Below are 13,614 nucleotides of genomic sequence, written 5' to 3' on the forward strand. Positions count from 1 at the left end.
TGCATATTCTAGATATAGTACCAGGATCTGGGAGTTCTGGAGTCCAAAGCCCATCAGAGGAGAGAGAAGGAAACATAAATAAAGCAAAACTGCCTACTTTTTTTTTGTCCAAAGGGGGTACAGTCGGAGATTTGTTTTGGGACGGTTGGGGTAAGGGCAGCTGTGTAGCTGTCATATGTTCGCAAGTTTCTGGCACCTGTCTGCGCCTTGGGTCCGGGAGGACGCCCCTACCATCCCCCTGGAAGAGAGGCAGAGTCTGGGGGTAGGGTAGCGGGCAGCAGCACGGCTGACCCGGAGGCGTCTGAGGCCCGGGCTAGGCGCAGAGGACAGGGTGCAGATCCCGCTTCCAGGCCACCCTCCAGGTCTGGCGGGCTAGGCTGGGGGTTACATGGCCGTGGCATGGGCTGACGAATAAGGGTCTATGCCAGTCTTGGTCATGCCCGGGAAGAGGATGTAGGCGACGGGGGGCTGCAGGGTGGAGGCAGACCAGGCGGTACAGTTACAGGGCACCACGTAGCCCGGGTTGGTGGGGGACGGGTGCGTGTGCGTGTGTTGGCTGGGGCAGCTGAGGCTGCCGAAGGCGCCGTTCTGGTAGCCCAGGGTGGACGCGTAGGGCAGTGCGCCGGTGGCCAAGGTGTGGGGCACTTCACCCATCTTCTGGATGGCGCTTGAGCTAAACTGCGCGGGGTCCAGCAGGGAGTAGGGCGCCGAGGCTGGCGGCAAGAAGGCCCGGGCTTTCTCGGGCGCGCTCAGGAGGCCGTCGGAGGCCCCCACGGGCAGGCCCGCCGCCTTGAGCGGGTCCGTGTCGCCCAGGTAGGGCAAGGGGAAGACATACCTGTCCTTCTTAAGCAGGTTCTTGGGCTTGCGCCGCGGCCGGTACTTGTAGTCAGGGTGTTCCTTCATGTGCTGGGCGCGTAGCCTCTTGGCCTCGTCGATGTACGGCCGCTTCTCTGCCTCGGACAGAAGCTTCCATTCAGCGCCTAGGCGTTTGCTGATCTCTGAGTTGTGCATCTTGGGGTTTTCCTGGGCCATCTTGCGCCGCTGGCCTCGGGACCATACCATGAAGGCGTTCATGGGTCGCTTGATGTGGTCTGAAGGTTTGGACATGGTCCCGGAGGCTAGGCGGGTGGGGGTGGGGAATGTAGGGGCTCTGCAGGCGAGACTGGGCGCGGTTGTCTGTCTGCCGGTTTGTCCGTCCTGAGCCGGTTATCTGCGCTCCCCTCGCCTCCGCACCGCTGAGGGGAAGCCAGAAAGAAGCGCTAACCCCGCAAAGTTCAGCTGATCATGCCAGTCCCGGCACCCAGGCAGGCCCCGGGGGGCGAGTGAGTTCAGGAAGGGCGGGGGAGGAGAGGGCAGCCGGCCGGGGGGCTGCCGGCACTGGAGGCTGGGGCCCAAGTACCGGAGTCTCTGGGATTAAGTGGCCAGGTAATTTGCTGGCGAGGGCAGGAAGCTCCTCCTTCTCCCCCTCTCCACCTTCGCCTTCTCTGGCTCTCTTCTGTCCTGTGTCTACCGCTGTGGTTCCCTCCCCCCCTCCCGTGGCTTTCCCGGAGCTACCTCGCCTAGCACAGCACCTGGCTGAGAATGCGGGGAGGCTGGTGAACGGGAGCCAAAAGCGGCGAAGTTCAAAGGCGAGGTGGGCCCGGACAGCACGCACTCTGACATAAGCGCGGGGCGGTGACTCCCCAACCTGGGCGCCAATCAGCTGCAGAGAAGGCAAGGGGGCGCACCTGCCAACGCGCCCGGGAGGAAAGAGGGAGCGCGACTAGTGGGGGCGGGGAGAGGTGTGAGGGAAAGACAGAGAGAGGGAGAGAACAGAGCGGCCGGCTCAGGACTGGGGACTCGGATTCCACATTGTTTCTGGCACTGTCAACAAATAAAACTCTTCGCGCTGGTTTCCTTTCCAGGTCGGTCGTGCAAAGCAGAATTAGGGCTTCAAATACAAAGACTTAGGGAGGGGGCTGCAAAGGGAGTGAGCTGAGAGCGCGTGTTGATAAATAGGACAGCCTCGCCAGGAAATGCAAGGACAGCACTTTCCCCGTTGTCAAAGATCCTCGGAAAAGAAAAAGAATATATCAAACTCAGGTTAAAAAGCGAAATAAACTTTTCTAACCATATCCTTGGGGTCCTTTGGCCGCGTTCTCACGGGTGTCCCTCCGCCTCCGCCTGCACCCCTGCCCCAGCACGCAGCGCCTGGGCGAAGCGCTGGCTCCTGGGCTGGCACAGCGGTGCGTTCTAACCCTTTGCTGGGAGGCCTCCCGTCTCGCAGTGCAGTTTTAAAATGCTTGGAAGAGCCCGGCGACCCTCTCTTCACTTTTGTGGAGAGGCCAGGAATAGGGTTTCCATCATGATTCCTATGTACGATATCATTATTTAGTGTTTTCAGACCTACAATTTTCCCCCCACATTTGTCCAAACCGGAAGGACAGCCTGGAGGCTGGGCCTGCTCCCGGCGGGGCGTGGGGGCTTTGCCCTTGCCCCTTCTGCAGAGGCCCTAGAATAGAGTCTCAGGTTGTATCCGCACCAGGGTCGATTTGTCCCTGGGCACCTCTTCCACCCAGCGAGAATTCAAGACTCGTTTCCTGCGTCAGATGAGCATTCTTCGGGTAAAGAGGACGAAATAACCCGCGGAGCCAACCTGCGTGCCTGTTTCCTTTGAATAATTGCCTGCCCAATGTGAAATGCCCTTGGGGGAAATATTTATTAAATGGAAACCATTGTCCCAGGCCCAGCAGGACCTGCGTGTGTTCCAGGCTTATTGGCTTTTGCACCAGCCTCTCTCGGGAGGACCGACCAGAAACAGCGCACAGCTCCGCAGGCTTGGAGGGTTTGGGGGTGGGGGAGGTAAGCAGAAATTGAGTAGGTAGAGAGAGAGAGGGGCTTTCTTTAGCGGGTAGTGCATCAAGTTTGAGGCGAAGGCTTTATGTCTCCTTCCTACAATTAGATCCGTGGTATTTCTCATCCTGAGCGCACTCTTCAGAGAGGTGGGCACTATGCCCCTTTTGCAGATAAGGCAACTGAGGTTGAGAAGGGCTGAGTGATATGCCAAATGACTCCAGTAGGGAGTGGTGATGCTGGGTGTATGGGATTTGAAACCCCCTAATTTGTTTTCCACCCCACATGGGGCCAGGTCTAAGAATGAGATGGTAGAGCGAGCCAAGGTGCACCCCTCCACTAGACTATGGGAGTCATCGGAATTTGCCATGCAGATAAACCTCACTGGAGGTTTATCTTTCCGCCTGGGCTTGTTCCCCTTAGGATCTGGTCTGAGACCTGGCTTCCCTGACAATAGACCTCGCGCCAAGTGCGCCACCTCTGCCACCTCCGCCTGGACTTGTGAGCAGGTGCACGGTCTTTAAAGTCCTCTCAGCACAGCCCCAGGCCTCCATCCTGCTCTAACCCTGTTTTCTCTGCAAGAAGTTTCACTTAGCTTGGCGTACCAGGAAGTAGAGGCGCTTTTCAGCCCAGTCGCAGGAGGGTTTCCAAGGGTCTCAGGGCAGCCCCTACTCAGGTCAGACTAGCCTGTGGATTAAGCGCTGCACGCCGAGCTTGCCAGGGATGGGAGGTCTGAGAGCCAGGCAATTCGCGTCCCACTGGGCGATCTCACCAGTTTGAGGAAAGAATGACAGAAATGCTCCTATCTGCAGAGAGCTATGGCGTCTGGCGGAGACCTACCAACTCACTCTGGAACCCTCGGGGGACACCAAACCCACACACAGAGCTAATGGGCTCATGCAAACCAGCCTCTAGGAAACTGCTCCTGGAAGGGGTCCAGGAACAAGGTCGTAGACTCTTTTTTCAGCCTCCAGGCCAACTCATTCCTGTTGCTCCGAGGTCACTCGGGGCAGGCACGCGCCCTCCTTCAGTTCCTCAAATTTCCTCCTCCGCCTCTGGTCTGTGCTACTTTCTAAACATCTCACACTCCGTTCTGGTTCGTAATCCAAAACTGCTGAGCGGATTAGCACAAAGGGCAAGCAACGGTGGGGTTGCAGTTTGTGGGCAGGGAGCCACAGGACTTCCCAGGGTTCGGGAGCCCCAGGCAGCCTGGGTCAGACTGCACTGACCCTGGAGGGAGCCAGTATGCCCCTGTGCGTCTTGGCTTTGAGACTTGAACTCCGTGCTGCTGGGAGGGAACTCAGGGTTGAGGGCCGCGCTTTCCCCGCCCGGCATCCGAACGTCTCCTAGGCGCACGGCAGAGTCGCTTACAACCCGTACACAGTGCTGGTTGGCTACGGGTTTATTCAAGACTCGTGAGTTCTGGGCCCTGCGCAGGAGTTCCCGTGATCCTGGAGCCTTTCACGGTGCTGTCTCCAGCCCATGCCTCTGCCTTCTTCTGCGCCATCCCTCAAAGTTCTGCCTTCCCGCCAGGCCTAGACCACGGGCAGACGTCTTGGAGAGATGGCCCCTGGGTGGAGCCAGGGGCTTTGGTCACCGCTGGAACAGGTCTTAGGAAAAAAGACTCCTAAATACGCCCACTGCTTTACCCGCAGCCTGAAGCTCGGGCCGCCAGGCCACTCCCCAAAGCTAGAGACCTCCCTGGGATGCGGCCTTTCCACTGCGGAGGTTACCTAGAGAATCCGCGCACGCACGTAAAGGTACGTACGCGTACCTTTTCGCAGCGCAGGTACTAAAAACGCGACGCGTGCCGGCCTAAGCCTGGTATCTGCACAGCTGAGCAGCTGGGATGCTGCCAGCGAACCGTCCCTGTTCGTGTGGAAGTGGAGAGGCCTCAGAGGTCACGACCCTATCCACTTTTAGCCCCGCTCCCTCTCGTCTGGCCTCCCCACCCCCCACCCCGCCCTCGGCAAGGTTCTTCTTTGTAGGAACCATTTCCGCTCTCCTTTCTACCAACTCCTTTCCGTACTTCGGGTCTCTTTGAAGGCTTCATCTCCTCTGGGGAGACTTCTTTGATTCCCTTAATGGGCTAAGACACCTTCTATGCTCTCACTTTTACACCTGCTCTATCTCCCGCTCTCTTCCCCAGCCTCGCGTGGAGCCCTGTCACAGCCCGTGCAGTCCCCCAGACTTCGAAAACCTCGAAGGCAGTGGCGGCGTGTTACTCATCTTTAAATGCCCAGTGTCCGCACAACTCGGAGCGCAAAGGAGACGCTTTATGGTTTCCTTCTGCTCCGACTTAAACTTTTACAACAGGCCTTTCCCCGCCTTGCAGCTGCGGGGAAGATCCCAGGTGCAGCCCGGTTGAGCCAAACGCGGAAGTCCCGGGCTCCCAGGCCCGCACCCACCTGCCTGGCCTCCGCGCTCTGCCGCCCTCCAGCCCCCACCTCCTCCTCTCTGGTGGGCAGAAGGTCTCTGCTCCCAGACCGCCTCCGGGACTGAATGACAGCCGAGTGCGGAGAAGAATGCGCGCAAATGGTGACTTGGAGAACGCGGTCATGGGGCGGAGGACAAGAGGGAAGCTGGCCACGCGGCTCGCGTGGGGCCTGTTTGCTAAGAGGCCAGGAGAGTCATTTGCGTCCGGATCCGCGGAGGTGCGGGGCACTCACAGGACGCCAGCCCTAGCGGCTTACCGCGGCCCCTCCCGGATTCCAGAGAGTAACTGAGCGAAGTTCCAGGTTCCGGTTTCGGGGCCCTCCGTGCCGCCCCCGCTCGCTGCGCGGAGTATGAACGCGAGGACACTCAGGTGTTTACGGGTGCTATAATCCAGCCCACCCGTGAGCGTTGACAACCAAGAAGCCAACACTGAAGATAGTAAATTGATGTTGGGAGATAATGCACCTTGGTTAAATCATAAACTTCAAATTTTTCTTACTACCAAAAATATTGTAATATTTGGCATCCCTGCGTTTTACCTTTCTCCCGGTTTCAGAGACCTATCCCATATCTCTACAGTGCCCGAAAAGAGCCGGGGCTCTGGTCCTATTAAGACATTTTCTGGTAACTGCGCTAGGGTCTTCCCTCCAGAAACCAGCCCAGCCCACTCGTCTTGAAGTTTTTTAAAACTCCAAGTGTCCCTCGAAGCCAAGATGGCACAGGAGGGCGCGGCTTCCACCAAGAAACAATGAGAAAGCGAACTTAACCGGGTTCCAGATGCCTGGAGCGTCTGCAACCTCACGTTTGCAACGCCCAGCTGGCAGTGTGCTTGACTGGGCTGAAGGACCCTTCTGTCTCAGCACCATGAGCGCACCCAGGTAAGGAGACTTTTTGATACTTCAAACCGCCTTGCCTTAGCTGGGGGTCTGGGCGAAGCAAAGATCACGTGACTCACCGACTTGGGGCAGATTAATAGAGGATTGCCTAACATGTACACCCTTATCCCAGAAAATGGAAGGGTGGGAGCACGGAAAGCGCTTTGAAATCTTATTCATTCATTCATTAAAAGGTTATTTATTGAGCACCTACTGTGCGCTAGGCACTGTGCTGGGATACCGCAGTGAACGAGACCTGCGGAGGTCCTTCTCCCATAGAGCTTAAGCTCAACGAAGGACGGACAAAAAACAAGAAACAAATTCTTGAGCTGATTCCCAGTTCCACCACCAAGTAGTTGCATCACCTCAGGCAAGGCTCTTAACCTGTGTCCTGGCTTCCTCACCTGTAGTGGGCATAATGGATTTTTTACTGGGACTAAATGAGTTAATACAGTGAAAGCCCTTAAACAGTGCTTGGCATGTAGGAACTGTTCAATAAGTGGTCAGATGGTATGATTGTATAATTAAATAAATGTTATTTTCTGATAGTGTTAAGTGACAAAAAGTGAATCGAGGTGATGAGATGGGCTGAGGGGAGGAAGTCTCCTTTACACTGGGTGGTCAGGAACCTGAACACAAGAAGGAGCCAGCCTGATAAAGGGGTGATAAAGTAGGGGAAGCAGGAAATACCACCAACTGGAGGAATGATTAACCAAGGGTACTTGAAGGATGTAAGGACCCTGGGAGAGTATAAGGAAAAGACTGCATGAGGTTGGCAGTGCCTATTATTCAGGGCCTTCTAGGCTCCGTAAGGAGTTTAGGTTTTATTATAAGTGTACTGGGAAGTCATTGGAATGAGACACACCAAAATTATTTTAATAAGCCTAGAACCACAAATAAAAAATACTGCTTATGAGACACTCTATTTATGGAGGAATCTCGCCTTAAATTATGGGCCAGAAACTTTATAAACGGGCAAACTTTTATTGGCCCTGGGGTCAGCTCTTGGCAATGCCTTTGAGAATAAGGCTACTCCTACTGAATATTTTGGATTCCTCTTAGCTCTCCTCTTCCCTCAGGAAGCTGAGGGAAAAAACAAGGGATGGTCATAGGTTGTTAAGATTCCAAAACCTTGTCCATTGATATTCAGTAGATATTGACAACCTGATGAGTCCCTGACTTACTCTCCTTCCCCGTGGAGAATGCCAAGCCTCTGAGCTGGCCCTTTCTGGAGACACTGATGCTACATATAGGCATCTTGAATATCTCAGCTTGAGAAATAGAGGATTTGTATGTGAGCAAGTGATGGTTCTTAGAATTAAAAAAAAAAATCCCAGTGGTTATAAGAACAGAAAGTACATTTTGTGCTAAAATAAAAGTCAAAAGAACGTCAACATTGTATGCTTCTGCCTTGGGTTTTATTGCATTCAGGTGTTTCACATGCATTAGGGCTCCCCCACCTCCATTCTTCTGATGTAAGAATCCTTGGTCAGTTTTTATCATAAATAATACTCTTTAAGGCTCTGTTTGCCTAATGCAATCGGCCAAGTTATTGGAGCATACATTCTCTTGCCAATTTTATCACAAATTATGTGCTGCAGAGGATAAGACCAAACTCTGGCAACAAGCCCCAATCAAGGATCAGAGTAACAGTTCCTCTTTTTGTACCTACCTCTGCTCACAACCTAAATAGCAGGATATATTGGGGCACTGAGCAGTTGCAAAAGGTGCTACATTAAGCATGTTTATTTTCATGTCCTTGTTTCTTTAAAGCATCATTTTTACATGTTCTGAAGACCAACAATCCTTATTATTTTGATACTGAAGTCACTGAAATATTTCTTGAGTAAGTTGATGGTTAAGTTGATGGGAGTTCAAGACCTAGGTCTCCCAGTTATTGTGAGGCTTTGGACAAATTTCTTGACTTCTCTTGCCCTCTATTTTCTCATCTGAAAAATGGGGATAATAATTTCACCATGGCCGGCTGTCAAACCTGGTATTGCTTATCTATTGGTGTAATGATTACTCCCCAAACCCTAGTGGCTTAAAACAACAAATTATTATTATCTCCTATGTTTTTTGAGGGCCAGGAGTCCAGGATCAGCTTAGGTGGATGGTTCTGACTCAGAGTCTCTTAAGGGAGTACAATGCAAAAATTGCTGGGTTTGCAGTCATGTGGAGGCTTGGTGGAATTGGAGGATCTGCTTCCAGGCTCACTCATGGGGCTGTTGGTGGGAGGCCTCAGTTTCTTGCCACATGGGCCTCTTCCTAGGGACTGTTCATGACATGGCATCTTGATTCTCCCTGTGCAAATGATCTGACAGGGACCAAGACAGAAGCCTGGTACAGTGTGGGAAGAGACTACACAAAGATGCAAATACCAGGAAGTGGGATCACTGGGGGCTGTCCTGGGGGATAACCACTGCAGGCTCCAATTGGATAACTGAATGGGAAGAGCTTTACAGGAATAAAATGCTATAAACCTAAGTGACACGCACTGATTGTGTCTTCCAGACGTGATCCCAGATGACTCTTGGCAGAATTGTGCAGAGGGCCCCCATCTTGTCTTGAATTCTATCACTTCTGTCTTACCAGTACACATTTGGCCTTGCTGGGGTTGGCTCTTGCTCTTTTTCCAGTTTCTTTAACACCATTTTGCTTGTCAGCATTTTCATCCCCAAACTGTGTCTTGTTCACTTCTGTCCTCTTCTTGGAGCTAACATGCTCACTAATTATCAAGGCGCCAATAAGGGCCTCAAAAAGCTGGATTTAAGGAGAGGGCTGCTGGAGGCCCAGGTCAGTGTGGCTGTCATGGGGCCATGTTACCAATACTGTTGAGGGAGCCTCTGCAGCACCTCTGAAATGATACCACTTCACTCTCTGTTTGCTCTTTAGTTAGCCCTGATCCTGATCAATAAAGTGTGAAAATATCTGTAAGTAAAAAATGAATTAGCGCTCAGTTGATGAGGAACCAGTACGTTGAAAATTAGAGTATGCTGATCAATTTTTCTTTTTTTGTTATTTAAATTTTATTTTACTGAAATAATATCATCACTTAATTTAAAAAGTCAGAAAAGGGGTGCCTGGGTGGCTCTGTGGGTTGAGCATCGGACTCTTGATTTGGGCTCAGGTCATGAGCCCAGGGTCCCCAGGTTATGCACACTGTGCTCTGTATTGTGGAGTCTGTTTAAGATTCTTTCTCTCCTTCCCCCCGTTCCTCCCCCACTAAATGCTCACTGGCATGTGGGCTCTCTCAATAAATGAATAAATAAATAAATAGTCAGAAAGTACTAAAAACCGGTAAGTCTCCTGCCTTAGGAAACTCCTGCTCTTCACAATCCCCAAAGAGCCTCTTTCCAAAGACAGTAATTTTCCATTCTTTGAGAACCTCTACACATCTCTGTGTTTCTAAAAAATGTGCAGACTGTTATTTACTGGCCTGATAGGAGAAGATAGTTCTCTGACCCCACCCCCATGCCATCTGCTTTCCCTCTACCTTCTCAGGGGAGTTCTGTTACAGCCTTTTTGGTTCAATTAACAGTATTCACATTATTACTATACAAATATTCACAGTTGAGCATTGTAGTGTATTATGACTAGTTTCAGGTACTTGCCACAAATTGTCCTAGTCCCCCACTACTTGGTTTGCTTTGTAGCTGTTACTGATTCTCCGTAATTGTCCCCCAGACCCTCACACGATTGCACACTAAGTCAGCCATGTTGGGAAGTCTGTCATTCTAGTCTCTTGGAGACATCCTTTCTGGAGGTCCTTTCCTTCTAGGTTGACTTTCCTAGCTTCTGTCTCTCACATCTTTCCTGTTCTCATTTACTTTAAGGTTTAGTTGGAGTGTACCTTCCAGTGTTTTCATCAGGTTGAAGAGATGGCATGATAGCAGCATTGCTTAATATGAGTCTATTTAAGTCCTACTGCTGCAGTCTGGAACAGGTGCTTCTCTGCCTGGTGCCTGGGGTCTCCCTTCACTTTCCCAGTTTTGGAGTTCCAGTTTTTGTGTCCCATCTTAGCCTCTGGGGTTTATCCTTCATGTTTTTGGGTTGCAGGGATGTCCTGTATTCACTTTTGCTCTTTCCCTTGGCACAGAGCCTGACATGGGGCTGTATCTCCTGAACCAGGAGATCATGACCTGAGCCAAAATCAAGAGTCTGACACTTAAACTACTCAGCCACCCAGGCGCGCCCTGATGCAAAAACTCCTTATCTGCATTATTTTATTTAATACTCAGTAAGCCTAGGTGGAGAAATCTGTTATTATCCTCATTTTAAAGATGAGGAAACTGAGACCTAAAAATGTCAGACAGGATTTGCCCATAGTCACAGAGCTAGTAAGTGGTGGATCCAAGATTTGAACTCAGGTATTGTCTGACTCAAGAGTCCTCCTTTTGCTATCCTAATCCTCTCAGCACAAGCATGGTATGAGGCAGAAGGGAGACTGTGTGGATCCTTGAGGGCTATATCTTAATAGAAGGCTCCTTGAACGGGGGCCTTGACTGTCTTCCTTCAGGAAAGGATGGGAAGGATCGCATAGACTGAGGGGAGGGAAGGAGGTAGGTCAGGTGGGGAGGTTTGTGCACTGGGGCAGGTGTGGGGATGGGATGCAGGACTCCATATGAACTGGGTAAAGGTCAAGGGTTAGGTGGACCAATTCATGGTATCACTGGATGTTAGAATGAGGGGCTGGCAATCTATCAGACGGGCAATGAAAATGGTAGGCTTTGGAGGTGAGGAGTGAGAGGTTAAAAATGGGACTTCATGAAGTTCAGTATGAGAATGTTATGTAGATGGATGGGAAGACATTGGAAGTTACTCTGTACTTATTTACTGTCTTTATTTATTCTGGGTAAACATTTGCAATGTCTCTGCTAATTCAACATTCACGTCAATAAATTCCCCTAAACTCGTACTTTTATCAGAAAGCAGTGTGTCTAGTCTGCTGATGAGGACTTATTTTGGTTTGTTATTATGGTTTTAACCAAATATATCTTGCAGCAGTTCTTTGCTAAAAATATTTTTAGGTTTGTACTTACTATGCTGTGGAGTGGATTGATTCCCTTATCAACCTAGGTTTAAGAGCTAAATTCAGTAGGATAATTTTAGCAATGATTAGTCTTCAAATAAATCAGGACAGTCCATTTATAATCCTAGGATTATAATTTAAAAGGTAATCTCAATCCTTGTATTCTGTGGTACTTATCACATGCTGAGATTCTTTGTTTATTAATCTCCACAATAGACACAAGATTATGAGAGAAAGAAGCCACCTTGGAATGGCACGGCAAACGTCACTTATGTACATGCACGTCATGGGGACAGGATTGGTACATAGGTCTGTCTAATCCTAGTCTACCATACTGCCTTGCTGAAATACTTGTTTAAAGATGTTGAAACATAGGGCATACTTATTAGATATATGAAGATGGATTTGAGCTAAGGAACTAGGTCAGATATCTTGAAGTTCTTCTGTGGCCCTGATTGGTGTTACCGACCCTGTCCTCATTGTAGACTATCCTATCATTTATTCTCTGATTTGCAACACAAAATCTGTGACAGAAAATGCTCACTGGTTAGCCAACAGTCATTCCCCCTTTTCTTCCTTGTTAATCAGACCTTGATTTTTTTTTTAACCCAGTGCTCAGGGGTTGCTTGATTAAACCAATAATAGACTCTCCTTCTGCTTGCCAGGGATGGGTTTAAAGGTGGGCATGTGAGCCAGTGTGGCCAATGAATTGAAGTCTGCTCTGGGGTGGGATTCTGGGAAAAGTTTTCCTTGATTTTCAAAAGAGTTGCATAGGAGGAAACAGTGCCCAATTTTTCTGTTTTGGGATGATGTTGTTGGCATGGTACCACTTCACACCTGGGACTAGGGCAGCCTCCTTGGGACCATGTAGGGGATGGGTGAAGAGAGAAAGTTAGTAAGATAAGGATGGGAGTGGGAAAAGGGAAGGAATCTGGTTCCTTGAAGGCTTTGTAGAGTTGCTGAATAACCAACTTTGAAACTCAACTTGGTTGAGTTCTTGATATGTGAGAGAATTAGTTTTCCTTATTAAGTCCTTTCTGGTTAGTTTTCCTATTGGTGTAGTCAAAGCTCCCTATGTGATAGCAAAGTCTCCCTTGCTTGCTTACCATTTCAGGTTTTGTCTAGAATTGGACTTAGCTGACTTTCTATAACCATAGCTAAGCTTTTACATGCAGAAGCTCAAGTTCTTTTGGTATGCACATCTGAACCTTCTTTTTATGGATTCTATTCAACTATACTCTATTTTCATACACTTTAATTTAGTAAAATTGTGATTATTTTTACTGACCAGTTCCTTTGAGTTGGCATTCGCTTGCTGTATAAAATAACCTTTCAGTTTTTCAGTCTAGGAGGACTAGGATGAGCTGGGCTGAATTTCTCCCTGTAATGATCTTGGAACAGTAAATACTGCTCTTCTTCAACAGCTGTTAGGAAATACAGTGTTGGCCCCAATGGGACTCGGGGTCTGGAGTCACACACACATTGTGGATTCTCAGGTCCTATCCTGAGTCCTGTGGTTCTGCTGATCTTGCCAGCCCTCTTATAGCTGCATAGCTGAGAATTTCCTTTATTCATCTATGGTCAAGAACATACTTTCTTTTTTTTTAAATAAAAGATCTTAATGGTTATTTATTTTAAGAGAGAGAGAGAGAGAGAGAATGAATGAATGAATGAATGAATGAATGTGGGGGACGGACACAGAGAGAGGGAGACACAGAATCTAAAGCAGGCTCCAGGCTCTGAGCCGTTAGTACAGAGCCCAACACAGGGCTAGGACTTACAAACTGTGAGATCATTACCTGAGCCAAAGTCGATGCCTAACCAACTGAGCCACCCAGGCACCCTGAGAACATACTTTCTTAAGGTGTGCTGCGCTAAAGCTCCATCTCACCTGGGAAGTCTCTGAGCATCTCTCCATGTCCAAACTTGGTTGGTTCTTCCCATCTTTTCCACTGCTCTCTTGGCTCATAGGGAACTATTCAATTGTTTTTTTTGAGTACATCTTTGAATAGGGGAGGGGCTTCCCTTCTGGCCATCTGCCACCTGGAGGGGTTGAAATTGTTAGATGGTTGGTTTGGTTTTGTTTTGAGAGAGAGAGAGTGAGCAAGCAGGGGAGGGGGAGAGGGGAAAGGGTGAAGAGAGAGAGAGAGAGAGAGAGAGAGAGAGAGAGAGAGAGAGAGAGAGAATCTTAAGCAGTCTCCACACCCAGCATGGAGCCTGACATGGGGCTCAATGTCATGACTGTGAGATCATGGCCTGAGCTGAAATCAAGAGTTCGTTGCTTAACCAACTGAGCCACCCAGGGGCCCCTAGATGGTTGGTTTCACGAAGATGGTGAGCCAGTTGAGGCAGGGAGGACCTGGGAGTGCTCTCAGATTGGTGACACTGAGCAGGATTCAGCTTACTCTCAGTTCCCTGGTCACTGAGGTAGAAAAACCC

At 49.9% G+C, this 13,614-nt stretch overlaps 1 protein-coding gene across 1 annotated transcript; it reads right to left on the reverse strand.

The window, feature by feature from the left end:
* Nucleotides 1-384: 384 nt before the first annotated feature.
* On the reverse strand, nt 385-1,498 carry SOX14 (SRY-box transcription factor 14). Its single transcript, XM_015074365.3, has one exon. The coding sequence runs from the start codon at nt 1,105-1,107 to the stop codon at nt 385-387; it is 723 nt and encodes a 240-aa protein (XP_014929851.2). The 5' UTR covers nt 1,108-1,498.
* Between the last annotated feature and the right edge of the window lie 12,116 nt (nt 1,499-13,614).

Source organism: Acinonyx jubatus, chromosome C2 (genome assembly GCF_027475565.1).
Source record: "Acinonyx jubatus isolate Ajub_Pintada_27869175 chromosome C2, VMU_Ajub_asm_v1.0, whole genome shotgun sequence".
Taxonomy (NCBI): domain Eukaryota; kingdom Metazoa; phylum Chordata; class Mammalia; order Carnivora; family Felidae; genus Acinonyx; species Acinonyx jubatus.

What these genes read in the sequence shown, in the direction of transcription:
- SOX14 (XM_015074365.3), bottom strand. Translation starts at nt 1,107, where the DNA reads ATGTCCAAACCTTCAGACCACATCAAGCGACCCATGAACGCCTTCATG.